General features: G+C 40.5%; 1 protein-coding gene across 5 annotated transcripts in view; it reads right to left on the minus strand.

The window, feature by feature from the left end:
• Nucleotides 1-488: 488 nt before the first annotated feature.
• The window catches only part of NTNG1 (netrin G1), a 424,060-nt gene continuing 406,586 nt past the window's right edge, over nt 489-17,962 (minus strand). For 4 of the 5 annotated variants that reach the window (XM_012558986.2, XM_023742209.1, XM_023742210.1 and 1 more), the window contains one exon: nt 489-2,632. In XM_012558986.2, coding sequence (XP_012414440.1) covers nt 2,394-2,632 — 239 coding nt within the window. In that variant the 3' untranslated portion in view covers nt 489-2,393. The remainder of the gene's footprint in view (nt 2,633-17,962) is intronic. The other variant, XM_023742212.1, reaches the window with a different exon arrangement.

The raw sequence follows: 17,962 nt of genomic DNA on the forward strand, positions 1-17,962 counted from the left end.
TGAGCATTGTGACAAAGCCATGAACAGATAATGATAAAGTGCATCGTTGCCAGAAATAACACAGTCTGCCTTTGGTTTGTGCTAATAAACATAAGACAACTTAAATTCCAATTTTAATATCAGAAACTCAACTTATTATAAGCAATCTCAAACTCTGTATGTTATCGACATTTTCATGTGTATTCTTGGTGAGCCTGAAACATAATTTGCTGTTTATGCTTCTAATGTAAATCTCCAATTTCTGGTTGGCCACTCTGGCATTGAGCCAAGGCTCTAATTTATCTCCATCTTTTCTGATTTCTTACATCAAAAGAGACTGTCGGTTTGAATAACAAACATTCAATAGACTTGGACGTGGGGTGGCAGGCAGCACAGGCATTAGCTGTTTACCTTTTATTGCCTTCTCTGAACTGGCTTTTCTGGGAACAAAACCAATAAGACATGCTGTTCCTTCATCTAGTTTTTACCCAGGTTATTTATAAGGAGACTTCTTTTTTTTTTTTTTTTTTCCCTCATTTCAGCAAGGAGTGGCAGCTGAGTGAAGAATTCAGGCTGGAACTAAGCTTCTGACCTAACACCATCAGAGGTTATTGCTCTACCAAGCCATGTAGGACTTCATTGTCCTTAAGACTCTGGCTTGGGCTGATTATTGTTTTTTCTGTTCCAGGAGATGCTGCTGCTAACACATCTGGAGGACAGCAGTATGCTGGAAATGGAATATGAACTGGTTTAGCCCCTTTGAAACTTTGCAATGCTTCTCCCCCGACCCACCTCCCCTTTGCTGTCTTACCCAGTAACTGGCCTAATAAAAGGCAGAAACAAGAATTTATTACACCTTGGGCAGTACTTAGAACAAACTTTATTCTCAGGAACAGTAGTTATGTCTACTTGCTGCTGTATATTTTGATATTTCCTCTAAATACTTACTCTGAATATATTCAAATTGCTAAATCAGCCAAATTCCCTGCTCCTTCCCTGGTTCCCCAGGTTGCCTCTTATGGTACTCAATGTAAACACTGCATTTGGAAAGATACATAGATCAGCATCCCTAGAGTCACATGATCACCATCAATCTGTGAAAATAGCATGACTTAAAAATAAAAGTCTCTTAGTACTCTGCCAACAGGCTTTGGCATAATCTCGGCAATCACTTAGTTTTTTTTTTTTTGCTGTTATAATTTTTCCCAAGTGGAAATAGTCTCATATTTTGCAGAAGTTGTCCAAGCTAGTGAACATCAATCCATCTTCCTGGGTACTAAATTCGTCAGCTGAATGTATTCAGTCCACATAGAAATCAGTAAAGTGAGTGTGAAACTGCTTGGCGGCTGCTCCTTTCATCTTAAGAAATTGCAATACAAATTCCTGAAATCATTAATGCGGGAATTTTTATTCTTTAAATCTTCCAGTGTTAAAGCAACAAGAAAACATTTAGAATGTCCTTTGGTGGAATCTTATTACACTTGTTATATATGTAAACTGATATTCTTTGATGCCAGCACGTTGCCCATACAGAGAAATCTCTGCACAATGAAACGAAAACAGAACGGAAGAGGACAAAATAAAATGTCAGTCTTTGCTGATTGGAATTAGATACATTAACAGATTGTCTGGTAACACAAATTGGCAATAATACAAAAAATCTACATATTACAGTATTTCAAGAAAAATAACTTCATTTGAATACAAAAGGATAGATACACTTTCTTTTTTTCTATAGCCACTCTTGTACAGTGGGTGTGTGCTCACACTGGGGTGTCGCTGTGCTGCTAAGATATACAGCGGTATGACTGGCTTGAGCTTTTTGGACGGGGCTGTTACACATGTGCATCACTAACATCAGACAAAGAAATCTTTCAACCAACAAGGGTTACAGAGCAACGTTCACTAAAGCACAGGTTGGAAGGGACTCAGGGACTGAAGCAGGCCAATATGGCGGCTTGGAACAGATTTTGTTTTACCCACAATGCACTGACAGCAAAGGATGCTTTTATTTGGTTGGTCCACACACCGGGCAGAGCGGTACGAGGGCGCACCACTTTCGAGTAGCAAATGTTTCTCAGTTGGTTGATTTGTTCGTTTGGTTTTTGTCTTTCCACTTTGGGACGGGGGCTGTCACAGCCTTTCCAATTCACAATAAGCTCTGCAGCTGGCAATGTGATCTGTAGTGATAATATCAGCAGCTGCCAACGCCTCTGGAGTCAGAAATTAACAGTCTTGACTCGGATGTGCTGTCCACAGTTGGTAGATATGGCTTAGTTCAGTCAGGCCTTCGTAGTTTGTACACTGTGTTGGAGTTGGGGTGTCTGGGTGTGTGTTTCCTATGTTAGTAGCAAAAGCTTGGGTTGTGTTTGCTTCCCCACGGCACAGGCCCGTCCGCTGGCGGGATGCGATGCCTAGAACGCCAGGGGGCTGGCTGTCCCCAGCACAGCGGCCAGCAGCAGCAGCAGCAGCAACGCCGGGGAGCCCTGCCTGGGCGCGCCCTGGCCGGAGTCGGCGCCGCAGCTGCCCGCCTCCTCACACCGCAGCTTCTCGCAGAGGATGCCGGTGTACGCCTCCGGGCACTGGCAGCGCACGTTGTTGTGGCACGTCCCTCCGTTCTGGCAGTGCAGGAGCTCGTTGTCGCAGACATTAGCTGCAGAACGAGGGGGAGAGCGGGAGATGAGGGTGTGGGGAGGAGAAGCAGAATCAATTTACGTTCATCTGGTACACGGTGTTTTCAGCTTTAAAAAAATCTCTATCGATCTCGCGCTCCCCTTCCCCTCCACAAACTAAGCCTGTGACTCCAATTTCCAAACAAATCTAGTTTGCTGCCTTCGTTTTTTTTTTTTTTTTTTTTATCATATTAGCCCCCTTTCATATAGATTTCTTTTTCTGCAATCTTGAATATTATCGTTGTCCATTTCAGGCCATCGAACACAAGGGAATGTGATACTCCTGGTTTGGTACTCTGCCCTTCATGGAACTGGGACCTGTTGTGACCTCCTGGTTTTTAAAGTGCCTGATACAAGAATGCAGAGCTTTGAAGCTAAATGAATGGTGATTAAAATGCAAAGCAGTGTTGCTGAAATGACCCGGAACCTCTAAAGGGTGGGCTATTCTCCCTGCCCTCGGTCCCAGCCACAGCATGCATGAGGGCCAGAGCCAGCAGAAAAGCTTAGGGATGAAAGGGGCAGAATATGGCAAAGGCAGCATGCTCCAGGCAGGCAGCAGCCAGACCGGAAGAGAGGAAGCTTGTTTCATCTGAGGAGTGCGAGCAAGAGCAGTCACATTAGGACAGCCTATTAGGATTTTTGCCATCTTGCAAATAGGGGAAATAGAGTCCAAGGTTAACTTGGTTTCCCGGAATTAGAGATAAATACAACTGGTGAAACCCTGATTACCAAAATTTCATTGTATCCATCAATTAATAAAAATCACTTTGTTTAAATCAAGACAAGCAATTCCAGAGACAAAAGTTCATTCATGGTCCTTGTCATGTAACTTTTCTCCTGAAATACTTCCTTTTCTTTTTCTGGTCACCCTCATTAACTCCATAGCTCCTATTACTTTTAGATAATAAAGGCTTCAGTGATTTAGCAGAATGTTAAATAGAACCCAGGGAAATTAAAACAATAAAGGGTAAAAGAGCCAAGAACACTTCCCAGCAACATATGCTGCTTAAGCATTTAACATATAGAACCACTCTAGAAGTGGATTGGGTGCAGAACAGAAAAAGTAGCTTTGTATAAAGTACAGCATTATCATTTTAAAAAAATATCATGGCCAGATTCCCCCAGGGGTCAAATTCCCACATGAATTAAACACACACAACCACACACACTGTCTCACATACATTATTATTAAGTGCAAAGTATTTTAAAAAATAACTCCCACCTTCCGAGTAATAACTGAATAGGGAATCTTGCCTTGTCCATTAATCATAATCATGTTCACAAGTCACGTCACCTTCAAAAGAAGCTTCTTACACACAAGCATGCTAAATTCTCTGAGTACAAATGAGCTGAGACAAGATGGTGGTGGTAGATACCCACAAAGCAAGTAATAAAGTTCCCTACACAGAGACGTAACTAGGTTATGGTAGGTATGGTAGGTATTGCACCAGCCCTAGGTGTGTGGCGCCACTGGGCAGTTTCTATTAACCCAGTATGGCCAGGGCGCCTATGGCAAGCACTGATATTTCGCCCCTGCCAAACATCTGACATCTTCTTTTAGATAACTTTACCATAACGCCAGCTAAAAAATACAAGTCAAGATCACTAATCTTTTAATTAACACATTACCATGCTTGGGGAAGGATGTTGGGCTGTACAGGGTCAATAGAAACTGCTCAGTGGCGCCTCATGCCCAGGGCCAGTGCAATACCTTAAATACACCACTGCCTACACAGGGCCTGTTTTACCACCTTCCTCAACAATTCCTTGCTGACCTCTAGCACAGTTGTATTAACATATTGGTATAATTTTCAAATGTAGCCACACTTACTATCTGTAAATGTCAGAAGTGAATATTAAGGCCTATTAAATCTTTCCGGCTCAAAATACTGACATACAAGGTAGTGTTCCAAGCGTTCTAAAGATTATATAAGCTACCTTTCATTGGGTAGCTTAGAAATAATGAATATTAAAACCAAATTATAGGATTTTATGAGTCATGGTTAAAAATGTAAGATCTGTAGTTGTGAGGGAAAGTCCACAAGTGTAGAGTGAGGAGCCTCATGGTCAAAACTGATAAAGGCCTCATTTTTTTTGTTGTTAATTTGGAAAGCATATGTAGGTTTTGAGGATTTTGTTTTGCTTACACTTCAGGAAATATCTGTTTAATTGGGTTAACATGGGATAAACAGATGCAAATAACTGCTTCCATTTAAAGTTAAAGATTCTCAGCATTTCTTGTTCCAGGAAGCAGATTGCTGAATGGGACATTTCCTTTCATTTGGGCGCTAGAGGTAGGAAAAAAACGTGTTCCATCAATATCGATAATTACTTGCCTTGAATAATTGAGAAGAAATCAATAGTTAATTAAATATCACTCATCTTAAAAAAAAAAAAAAAAAAAGGCAATTTTTCTTCTTCTTGGACCTGAATGTAAATCAGTTGTTGAACAGGGGTTTTCTTTTTTTTCCAAGAGGCTGGGGATTAAGTTAACATTTGATGTTGTGCCTAAATTTAAATAGTTAATTTTGATGATTGTGAGAAATTCAATAAATATACAAGCAAAAGACATAGCCCAGGATTAATAATCTCATGGGTTGGAGAAATACATTTTCTATAAAATATTAACAGAAAAAAATGAAACCTAGAATATATGTCTTTAGAATTCACTGTAAAACTCATTACCGTATTTTAACGCAAATAACGCCTTTTACTTTTGTCTTTCAGCCAAGCCCTCTCTGCGGGAGGTATTTTCATAAGCACACTATGCTAATTTTTTTTTTTTTTTTTACAGCAACATGTTTGTTGGCAAACAAACATAGAAGGAGTGCGTTATTTGTGTAAAAATATGGTACGTTTGATCTCATGATTGTGGTATTCCTTTAACAAATAGAGAACTTTACCGTATGCACCGCTGTCTCTAACGTTGAAATCATGTGTTGGAAGTACATTAAAACCTCACTACTGATCTTACCTGCTGTTCTTAAATGCATGCTCCATCTTCATGTCATTTTGAGCCAAAATTGTGGTGGTTAATGAATAAACTAGGTGGTTAACAAATATCATCGAGCTCTTCTTCAGCATATGAAACCTAGTACTAAATACCACGAGGAAAATAAAAGAAATATAAAACATGATCTCTGCTCTTATGAGTTCCAATATAGTTAGGAAGATAAAATATATACTAGACATGATCTAATATTAATTACATTAAAGTGATCTTATTAATTCCACCTAGCTCAACCAACATCTGTTGTGTGCCAGGCAAGATTTTACGGTTGTAACTCTACCTGCTTTAAAGGAGCTCACAGTTTGGTGGCAAACAGACATATACAGAAATAATTTTGACAGAATATAAAAAGACTATGAAGGACGTATTTGCAAACTTCTAGGGGAATTCAGATGGTGGTGTAAATACTTATTCTTGGGAAGATTACAGGGAAGAGGTTATATTTGAACAAAGGGGTAAGTACATCATGCAGATTCTGGTAGAAATGGCATTATGGATGGGGAGACTGTATGAGTAAAATCAAGGGGACGAGAAAGTGCACTGTGCTGATTGTCAAGCAGTTGCCTGTCAACTCTCAAATCCACTCTTCCGATGTTGAGGCTGAAGCCCAGCAAGTTGTCAACTGGATTCACCAATAGGGGACACTAGAGGGAGCAGAGTAGGCAGGAGAAGGAAAGAAGAGATTTCCTTTTTCCTGATTGATGGATCTTCCCAACAGCATTGTTGCAGCTCTTCAGCCCAACAGCAACATTTGGTTCCCATGCTTAGTTTTATTCAGAACCAGCTCCTTCTAAACCTTAAAGGCACTTGCACCGTTTGGACAACACCGTCTCCCTAGAGGTTTGAGCTCTAGATTCATGGGGTCCCTGATCAGCCTTTTGGAGGTACTACCAGCCACCAGAGGTACAGGACCCAGAACTGTGGGGTTTCTCCTCCAAGCTTCTACTTTCTGATAGCTCTGTCTTACTTGTAATCCCCCATTCCCAGGGTGATAGCTGCTTACCCTCTTACTGTCTCTGAGTTAATTCAGTGTCCTCCTTTGATTTTTAAATTCTCAAACACCTGTTTAACCACTTCCTTTAATAAACTCTCTCTGTTGAAATACTTACATGCTTTCAGTTTTCTGGCTGGACCCTGATTGAGAGACACATGGAACTCAGTGAATAATGAATGGACTGGTGTGGTTTGAGTGTAGGATGTGCATAGAGAAAATGGAGACTGGAAAGATAGGTTGTGGCCTGGTTATGAAGATTCTGCATAATACACTATGGAGTTTAACTAATAGGCAATAGGAAGCCATTAAAAACTTATGAGCATGGTAATGTTTTAAAGGTGAGGCTGGATCAGAGAAGAGACAGACTAGAGGCAAGCAGACCAGCTGGATACTTTAGTAAAATAGACTTGAGCCTAGGTTAGAGCTATGGGGAAAGAGAGGAGGGGACAGATTTGGAAACAGGCTGTGTAAGAGAGTGCCAGAGAGATTCTGAGGTTCCTGTTTTGGATATTTGAATGCATCATTATGTAATTAAGAAAAGAATCTAGGAGAAAAAGTTTGGTCATGGAAGGGGGCCTACTGACTTTGAGAGGTCTGTAGGCTCTTCTACAGGTGGCTTGTTATCAGTTGGAAAAACTAGCTAATGGTTCAGGAGATAGGCCATACTGGGGATACAGACTTGGAGCAGCGGTGGTGGTGGTCAATGTTAGAAAGGATGAAGCAGAAAGAGTAGAAGACTACTGGGAGTGTATAGACCAAATAAAATTGAGGACTAAAGATAGAACACTGAAGGATGTTAGCATTTAAGCCAAAGGAAGAGGAAGAAAGACCATGAAGGATGCCGCGAAGAAATGTTGTCAACAAAATGCAGAGATGACATGAAGTTATGAAACTGATCATGGAAGTCTTCCTGCTGTGGATGGCTATCTAGTTATCTAGGAACACACAGACAGATTGGAAGAGTATGAGAGGAAGACCACTCTGAGGAGAAGCAAGGGAGATTTCCCAAATAAGCATTGCTGTTCCTGATTGAATCTGACACAATGGATTTTGGAATAATTAGAAAAGGGATTGGAGAAATTTGAGAAATTAACATTTAGTGGAGGTCTTCGGATGTCAGTCTAAAACAATAGTTCTCAAAAGTGGACGATTTTGCCCCCCCCACCCCCCACCAGGGGACAGTTGACAATGCCTGTAGACGTTTTTGGTCATCACAACCTGGAGGCAGAGGGAAGGTGATGCTATTGGCATATAGTGAGTAAAGGCCAGAGGGACTGCTGAATGCCTACAATGTCCAGGATACTCCCCCACAACAAAGAATTATCCATCTCAAAATGTTTTTAATAATGTTAAGGTTGAGAAATGCTTGGTGAGAAACCATCAAGATTTGGGGAAGAAGAATAACATGATAAAGCAATATCTGAGGAAGACCATTCTGGTGGTTGTGTTGGGTCATATTATAGCTGGAGATAACAAATGAATTACTCCTTGATTAATGTTGGAGGTAAAATGATGAAGGCCTACAGCAGGGAGTCAGGCATAGCAATGAAGATGAGCAGTTATCCCTGGCATACACTGAGAAAAGCAGAATGAAGATGCCTTGGTGATTCTAGATGATGGGGATGATGAATTTTCAGTGCAGAGCTATGGGAATTAGAGGTGACTGTAAGTGGTTGCCAGCTGCTCCTTGGAAACCCTATGCGGCAGTTCTACTCTGTCTTATGGGGTCACTATGAGTCAAAATCGACTTGATGGCAACAAGTTTTTTTTTTTTTTTGGTAATGTTTGAGGTTGAAATACAAGTGTGGATTACCTTCTTGAGAGTGTAAATACAGACTATTAGGATCTAATCCAGACTCATTAGTATCGCTCACTATTAAAGGATAAAATAAAAAGAACTCAAGTCAACATTTCCGTGTAATCTGTTCTTCTTTGCTTCCATAGAGACAATAAAATGGGAGCTTACAGGAAACCTCAGAAACCATCTAGACCAGCTACAGATGAAGAAAAGGAAAGCAATTTAGGATAGAGATAGAACTAGAATTTAGGTCTCCTAATTTACAGAATGGAGCCCTGCTGGTGCAGTGGTTAAAGTGCTTGGCTACTAACTGAAAGGTCGGCAGTTCAAATCCACCAGCTGCTGTGCTGGAGAAAGATGTGGCAATCTGCTTCTGTAAAGATTTATAGCCTTGCCAAACCCGATGGGGCAGTTCTACTCTGTCCTCTAGGGTCGCAATGAGTCAGAATTGTCTCTACAGCAACAGCCTTTTTTTTTTTTTTGGCTCTTTACATAGGAAAGAACAGTTAAAGGAAATACAATAAGCTTTGTTGCATAGTGGTTTGTTTTGTGCTCCTCAAAATGTAGTTCGTATCTCCACTTACCAGAGAGACATCAAGTAATTCTTCTATAGATTCTCAGTTGTATTGACTAGCTGTTCTGCCTTCATACCGCTGTGATTAAGCAGAGGTCTTTGTTGATAGCATTAAATGTCACATCTGCTAGAGTTCTACCACAGTCTGGCAGAACTTCCAAATACAAATCAGCTCATACATAAAATATAATCAGAAATATTGAAGGTCTAGTTCTGGCATGGCAAATATGTTGGCATTTATGCTGACATTTCCTTTTCCCTATGCATTGAAAGGGGCCCTGGTGGTGCAGTGGCTAAGAGCTATGGCATGCTATGGCTGCTAACCCAAAGGTCGGCAGTTTGAACCCACCAAGGGCTCCTTGGAAACCCTATGGAGCAGTTCTACTCTGTCCTGTAGGGTCAATATGAGTCGGAATTGACTCATTGGCAATGGGTTTGGTTTTTGGGTATGCATTGAAGAATAGCAACTTAATCATGGCACTTTTTTGCACTGAACTTCAGCATCCTTCTTAACATAACAACTTAGACATCCACCATCTGTTGTTAGAACTGGCATGAGGGTAAACACCAGTTTACAATCCCTGGCATTATCTCCATTTCATCTTGCATGCACTTACAGATCAAAAATCCAACTGGGAATTTCTATCAAATGTGTACCTTTCAGTTATCACTTTCCTTACTTGGGGCCCTTCGACATGAATTTGCCTCAAACTGAAAACTGATGTTTTAATATTAGGAATGCTTTTAAATGGAGTCACCAAGATAATCGATGGACTTTGGTAGATGAGGTTATAGTATTAATGGTAGATTTAAACAGAGTTATGTGACCAAGAAGGAGCCCTGGTGGCACAGTGGTTAAAGTGATCAACTGCTAAACGAACGGTAGGCAGTTGGAAACCACCAGTGGCTCCAAGGGAAAAGATGTGGTAGTCTGCTTCCATAGAGATATATAGCCTTGGAAACCCTATAGGGTTGCGATAAGTCAGAACTGACTCGATGGCAGTGGGTTTTGGGTGGGATATGGCCAAGAGAAGAAGTATGGAATTCTGGTAAAAAGACTGAAGTCAGCAAGATGTTGTAATAGCTGTGGTCCCAGCTTCAGGGATCCCACAATACTAGATAAATAAGCTCCCACAATAGCAGTGAATTTATGAAAATAGTCCTAATTTCCACAGTGAAAGAACAGGAATGAGCAGAATTTTTTTCCTTCCTCTTCTACCTCTATTTATGTTTCGTGTGGCTTGGATGATGAGAGTCACCGGGATTTCACTGAATTGTTCAATTCTTTAAATTTTTTCACAGGTTTCTTGAGTTTTAAACACATTTCTTCTTCCCCAGCTGCAATCTATTCTCAAAATGTAAAGTAAAAGACCTTGATTCCTTTTTTTTCTATAGTCTTTCCTGGGAGGTATGGACAATCAGACCTAGAGATGGATCCCATATGTTTGAAGAGGGCATCAGGCAGGACTTAGTGGATTCGTTTTTCTTTTTTTTGGAAGACCTGAAGGGTCACTGATTCCCATTTTGGTCATGATAATCCATTACACTACCAAAGGGATGTTTTCTTTTCTCTGTTTAGTTTTGTTCAGAGCTATACATTTAGGTTCATGCTGTCGGTGAGCTGCTATGCTTGGGCAACGCTGGGTCTGTATTTATAGACTTGAAAGTTTCTCTTTTTGGCTTTGTCTCCCGCACTTCAAGGAATCGATGCGATGCGTTACCATGACAGCTTTCCATGGCGGTTGTATTAATAAAGTGACCTCTACCTTCACCACCTGAAACAAGCCCAGGACTGCTGCGGGAAAGATGTTCCAAATTGTTCCTGTCCTTTTCAAAGAAACGTCAAAGAGTGAGTAACCTCTACCAAACAGGCTAATAACAAAGGTATGTGTGATGCGATCAGGTCTGATTTAGGCACTTGAGAGTTTGTGGCAGGGAGGTGAAGAGCTGTGATTTTGACCCATTTATACAGCCGTTATAGCTGTTTTACTAAGTTGTGAGATGTGAGATATAAAACTGAACCTACAGGTTAGCTCCTGGGGTATGGAAGAAACTTTACAGACTGCTGTCTGGGGGCCGTTTCTTTTCTTCCTTTTTTTTGGCATTCTTGGTACACTAACTACATTTTTCACCATTCATTTTTTTTCTCACTTATGTCTGGCCATGAGAGGTGGAATGGTGCAGCGAAAAGAACATTCCACCCCACCAGTTGCTGTCAAGTCGACACCAATTCCTAGGAACCCCATGTGTGTCAGTATAGAACTATGCTTCATAGGATCTTCAATGGCTGATTTTTTAGAAGTAGATTGCCAGGCCTTTCTTTCAAGGCACCTCTGGGTGGACTCCAACCTCCAATCTTTTGGTTAGCAGCCAAGCACAGTAACCATTTGCACCACCCCGGGACTCCAGAAAGAATAGTAAGGGTCATGAAACCTGGGTTCTATTCTGACTAGCCATCAATTTTCTGTAAGGCTTTGGACATATCATAAAACCAGGCAGTGACATCCAACAATTCGTTTACCCATCATCCAACCAGGCACCATTCTAGGTGATGGGGAAATAGTGGTGAACCAGACAGACAATGTAGTTGCATATGTGGAATTTATATTCTAGTGACAGCTGTAAAGTTGGAGAGAAGGTTTCAAGTTGGTATTTCTAAAATTCTTTTGAGCTTAATGATTTCCACAAATATTTTTAATGGAAAACCTATAATTTTAATAGGCCAAATATGAGGCATTCCTCTTCTTTTTGATCAAATGTGTGATGATGGTTGGACTTCTCTAATATTATGAGCCTTTGGTGACGATGCAGGTGGCTGTTTTTGGTTGACTGTTTTTACCTGTCAGTCTTACCTGATGGCCCATATAACAGGGATAGATTTTCTCCTCATATGTGCTAAAAGCATGAGGTAGTATGGACAGAATTAGATGAAGAACTTGTAATTCAAGTCCTGTCTCTGCTGTTAATGGGCTGGGTGAACTTGGGAAAATCACTTAACCTCTTTGTACCTCTTTTCTCACTTCTATGGCAGGGATAATAACGCTTGTCCTATTTACCCATCTAACAGTCGGTGGGAGCCTCAAGATGAATTATGTGGAGGTGCTTGGAAAAAATATAAAACACAAACTAATTATAAATTGTTCGTGTTTAATCCTTTCCTCAATTCCCCCTAATGCTAAAACCCAGGGTGGAAGAGCAAGGTGGTTATTCCCATCTCTGCCAGAATAATGAGTTTATCACTACCTCTCTAATTCAAGGTACTTGAAGTGAAAAAGGAAGCAAATGCCCTCCCTCAAAGACGGCATCTGTAGATGTCTTCTGCAAGTATAAATCTTGAGAGAGCATGGAGTCAAAACACGCACTTCTGGAATATTTGTATTCAACTGCTGTGTATTCCACAAAGTCTTGCAAGGTCAGCTTGCAGTAGCAGTGCCCGTTTTCTCAAAGGTGACTTGCATACTCCCATTCAATGTGCATTCCCCTGGACCAACTGGAGTACATAAGGTGTGTTTCCTGGGTAGCAGCGAGGAACTGAGCTAGAAATCACCAACCTGCTTCCACTGCCCCATCGCCTATCTTTGGTGGGAAGAGTGGGCACATAGGCAAACAACATCTGGACTGAAACCTGGGGGCCATCAAGTGGAAACTCCCTTGCTTTTCTGCTCTCCAACTTACACTCCTGTCTGCATTTATATCCATCTGGGGACAGTAGTGCTGGCGGCATGATCCCTGTGTGACAGCATCCAGCCTACTTGGCCTCTGTGTAATGAGGCCAAGGAGCAGAGCTGACGGAGCTGTAAGAAACAATGCGGAAGCAGTCGGCTGGGTGGTCAGACATGCCTAGGTAATCAAGTGCAGCAGGTTCTGACCTTAAAGAGCAGCCATCCCATTATTCATCTAATATCAAAGCACCCACGATGGGAGTGACACTTCCTCTTGTCCAATCAAAGGAAACACTGCTTAAAACAGTATAAACAAAGCCCTGCTCGTTTTGAAGGCACCTATGTCTGTAGTCTTCAACATCCCAGTAGCTGAAAGAGATGACAGGTGACTCCAATGCAGAAACGAGAGTCATCTGCCCAGACACCCCCAACAGGTCCAGCTTTTGCAGCCTGAAAAAAAGCCTCTGCGGTGTTGAGAAAGAATTAATTCACTGAGAATCCCACAAGCCCAAGGCTGGGCACCTTTCCCAAAGCGATCATTAATGATGTATTGAAATCCTGTTTAGGTTAACACCTTCAGACACAGACCAGGAAAGGTGCTCGTAAAGACGGTGCTGAGAAATCACAGCGTTTCTCATCCGGTATCAGCAAATGCACTTGTCTAGTTTAATAAAATGGTGCAACCTCTACTCTTTTGCCCAAGGTGAAAGATGGCGTTCATTGAGAGGCATATTCACACACAGTGGCAGGGCACATCAGAGTAATAAACCATTGTCTTAAAGTGAGGGACATTGTGTCAGGAGGAGAAGCAGATACAAAATGTTTATACAGTATGATTCCCATCACTACAGACATACACCTCTGTATATGCACCCTTACAAAAAAATACTGGAACAAATTGCACTAAAAGTGGCCAATGTTTATCTCTAGCTGTTAGGAGTTCTGGTGGTACTGTGGTTAAGTGCTCAGCTGCTAACCCAAAGGTCAGCAGTTCGAATCCACCAGCTGCTCCTTGGAAACCTTATTGGGCAGTTCTATTCTGTCCTATAGGGTCGCTATGTGTCAGAATCGACTTGATGGCAACAGGGTTGTTTTTGATTTCTTGATATGAGTGCAGGTGATTTTAGTAATTTTGTCTTCTTTATACTTTTCAGTCTTTCTAAATTGCCTAGAATAAATATATATGTATTTGAAAACAATAAAAATGTTAATAAAAGGAAATGCTGTGACTTGAAAAAATATAAAAGGATCATCTTTTACTGAGATGTTAAAGGTATTCATTTAAGAAATGAATCATGTGACCAAGTTTTGCCATATTTCAGCATTTGCCAATATTCAGTATTCAGTATTATTATTAGATTTTTCTAGTCAAACTACTAATTTGCTTAAGTGTCTACAAAATTATCTCAGAAAAAGGCCTAAGAGTTCCTAGTGATCCCATAAACATAAGCGGATTTAAGACACAAGGTTCCTAGACTTCCCAAAGACTTCACAGCCTCAGGTGTGGAATGGAACCAGCAGAGCCTCCTAACCCCAGGGCCATCTCAGTGGTAACTAGTGTAGACTGATGCAGAATGAGCAGACACTGTTGCATTTGAAGATCAAGCTATAGTGATGGCTGTGACTGAATTTCCAACCACCTTTCCAACATAGGGGCTTAAAGATAGATATAAATTTACTTACAGAAAACATATTTCATGCAACTTGAGTTTGTGGATAGAGACTCATATTTGTTCCACTTGTACATATCTGCACCATACCTGTGTCCTGTTCATCATGGTGATATTATTAGTATTTAGCACAGTCCCTGGCACCAGATAGATGCTAATAAATATTTATTAAACAAGTAAATACAATCTGTCTTTTGTTCTCTGCCTCTTTCTGAATGGTGGATATATAGCTATTATTAGTAGAGAGACAGATAGGTAGGAGAGCAAAGTCGCAACAGATACAGATGGATATAAATTCTACAGGTTGGAGAACAGGAAATGGAAGGAGTTTCTACTTGATGGTCTCATTTTAGTTTCTTGGAAGTAGGAGGTAAGGCTATTTGCTGAGCATAAGGAAGCAGAAGTAAAGTATTGTCTTGAAAACCAAAACTAAACCCGTTACCATCAAGTCAATTCCGATTCATAGTGACCCTATACGGCAGAGTAGAACTGCCCCTATAGGGTTTCCAAAGAGTGGCTGGTGGATTCAAACTACCAACCTTTTGGCTAGTAGCCACAGCACTTAACCACCGCACCACCAGAGCTCCGTTAGCTTGAGGGGAGGGGTGAAATATGTGGCACAAAATGGGAGAGGACGTTAACTGGAGACACCTGGAAAAATCACTGGGCGGCTTCGACGCTCCAGCTCAAGTTGCACACCAGGAATTGTCAGGTGTGCCCATACATACAGCATGATTTTATAATGGGAAACATTAGCAGGAAGAGAATGGTGACTGGTATTAAGTTTCTCCCTTCTGTGATACCGTACACACCTGAGGGCGTGGTAGAGGTGAAGAAAAGAAGTAATGATGACCAGGTGTTCCTAGCTAAGAGCTCTAGCATCCCTGTACTTCATTTGTCATTAATAAACACGTATTAGCTTTTACTGCAATCTGGGCATTGTGAGTAATACAAAGGTGAAAAAGAGATGATCCTGAAAGACCCAAGGAGTCCTGGTAGCACAGAGGTTAAGTGCTCGGCTGTTAACCAAAAGGTCGGCGGTTCGAACCCACCAGCCGCTCTGCGGGAGAAAGATGTAGCAGTCTGTTTCCATGAGGATTACAGCCTTAGAAACTCTATGGGGCAGTTCTAATCTGTCCCGTTCTAATCTGTCCCGTAACTATAAGTCAGAATCGACTCCACAACAACGGTTTGGTTTTTTTGGTTTTCTGAAGGAACTTAGTGACAATTTTTTTTTAAATTGGGAAGGGGATTAGCTAAATTTGGAACACAAACTAAAGAAATTGAGATGGGAATCTATGTGCACGTGGAAAAACTGAGTTAGAAGGATTTGGTGTTCTTTGAAATGATGTAGAAATTGTGACAGATAAGCCATGCAGCTCCATACAGTGCTAAAGACAAATTTCTACAACATTCCACATTCTGGGTAGGAGGTAGAGTGATACTACAGGCCATTGATATCCAGCTTAAGAAATGCAAGTATCTGTGGCTGAAAGGAGATAATTGTGTAATTAATTCACACGCATTTTTTTTAAGGCAGAATTTCAATGCCTTTGAGCGCTTTGTAAAGCTAAGATATAATTTGAGGTTCCTGTTTGTCAAGCTACAGCCAAATGTCTCCTTAGAGACTTAATTTTTCCCGTATATACTTGGCAAGAGTGTTCTAAATATGGTCTCAATGCTCTTAGGATTTTTAAACAGTAAGGATATTTAAGTATGAAAAATAGCTACTGAAATTACATAGCAGTAACTTTTCTTAATGATTTTTTTCCCCCTGGGAATCACTGTAATTCACTCCTGTCTGCTGTGGCCTTGCTGTCACTGTAACCAGCTCCTGACAATGTCAAGCCAAGTCTTGGGAGGGGATTTTATAATGTCAAGATGAAACAAAGCCATTTCCCTGTTAATGCCAATGTCAAGGCAAGATGAATTGGTGTCAATAAATTCAAGGTGAGGAAAACAACATTATGGAATCAAGAGAATGTGCAAAATGATGACATGAGTCGTTTAGGGATGCCTGCCTCCGAGTAAAAATGACTGCTAATTGCCAAAAATTGCACTTGCTACTGTACCAGGGTCCATACATTTAAATTTTCTAAAATATATTCATGAGGTGAAGAAAGGACAAAGGGGTTACAATTATAGACAAGTCACAAATATATCTGTTCAGTAAAGCCTTATGTTGACCATTGACATGAACACTGTTCTTTCTCATTTATAAATTCCTGACAGATGCAAAATTTGAACCACGAAGAGTAGTATTTAATTGTTTACTGTGGTGGTGTCCAAAGTCTGGGTTCGAATACTGACATTACCACTGTGGCTCTGCAACCTGGATTTCTGAGCCTCTATTTCTTCACTTGGGGTTGCCATGAGTCAGAATCAACTCAACGGCAACTTCCAACAACAACAACAACATTTCTTCATCTGTAAAAGAGGCCATTTCACAGGGTCGATGTGAGCATGAGCGACCATTCAACCCAAAAGTTATTATTACGTGCTTCGTAAGTGCTCAAAGTCCTGCAATAAAGAGAAGGACAGTGAGAGCCACAGAAATGGTGTTTAATATTATAGGTTGGTGTTTTTATGACTCCTTAGATAACGTAACCACACATAGTGTATGCTCTTGTGTCTTCTACTTCACTTGTATCAGTAATAATTTTACATTTCCTTGGTGCTTAATAAATACTTGTCATTTGGAACAAAATCATCTCTCATCACTCCTACAATTCCTTAATGGAAAAAAAAAAGAAAGAAAAAGCAACTGTTATCTCTTGAGAAGAAGATCTATTTGTTCGTTTTTATTTTTTCTTAATGAAGAGGAAAACAGACAGAAGCCTCCTAAGAAAAAGTTTAGGGAAAGACAGGGATGCTAGACCAGCTTATGAGTAATGTTAATAATTCTATGCAACACAAATTTTACTAAAACTAAACTTCAAAGATGAGGCAGAAATTAAGAGCTACATAGAGTCCTTAATTAACATTCAAAGGAACTCTTTCTTAATTGGTTAAGAAAGAGGTATCCGACTTTGTACAAAATGAGAACAAATTCATGCAATGGACAACATAAAAAGGGGGAAATGAAGTCACTACAGGTATACTAGACCAAAAACCCATTGCCATCGAGTCGATTCCATCTCATAGCTTCTGCAGGTATAGAGAAGGACATTGTAAGACTTTTCCTAAGAAGAGTAAGGCTGTTGGGTCGCAGGAGAGATGCAAGCTAGTGAGACCAAAATCAGTCTTGTGACTTCAGGGACTTTCAAATCCAGCTACAGAAAGAAAATCTTATAAATTGGGTTGGATACGATTGGGAGGCTGTGCACATTATTTAAAGCATAAGAAAAAGACATTAAGGCTTCTCTTTGAAGCAGACGAAGGCATGCCGAGATTATATTAAGCAGTGACTAATAAGATTTAGGTGGGTTGGTTAAAGAGAAATCACACAATGTGATTTTCTAAATATCTTGTTCTAATACATTTCACGTTCCTTAATATTTCTTATTCTTATTTTTTGACTATTTACACTTTTATAGTAATAAGGAGCTATTCTAGAATATAAACTCCATGAAGACAAGGATTTTCTTAACTGTTTTGTTCCTT

This window comes from Trichechus manatus, unplaced genomic scaffold (assembly GCF_000243295.1).
Source record: "Trichechus manatus latirostris isolate Lorelei unplaced genomic scaffold, TriManLat1.0 scaffold00204, whole genome shotgun sequence".
In the NCBI taxonomy this organism is placed as follows: domain Eukaryota; kingdom Metazoa; phylum Chordata; class Mammalia; order Sirenia; family Trichechidae; genus Trichechus; species Trichechus manatus.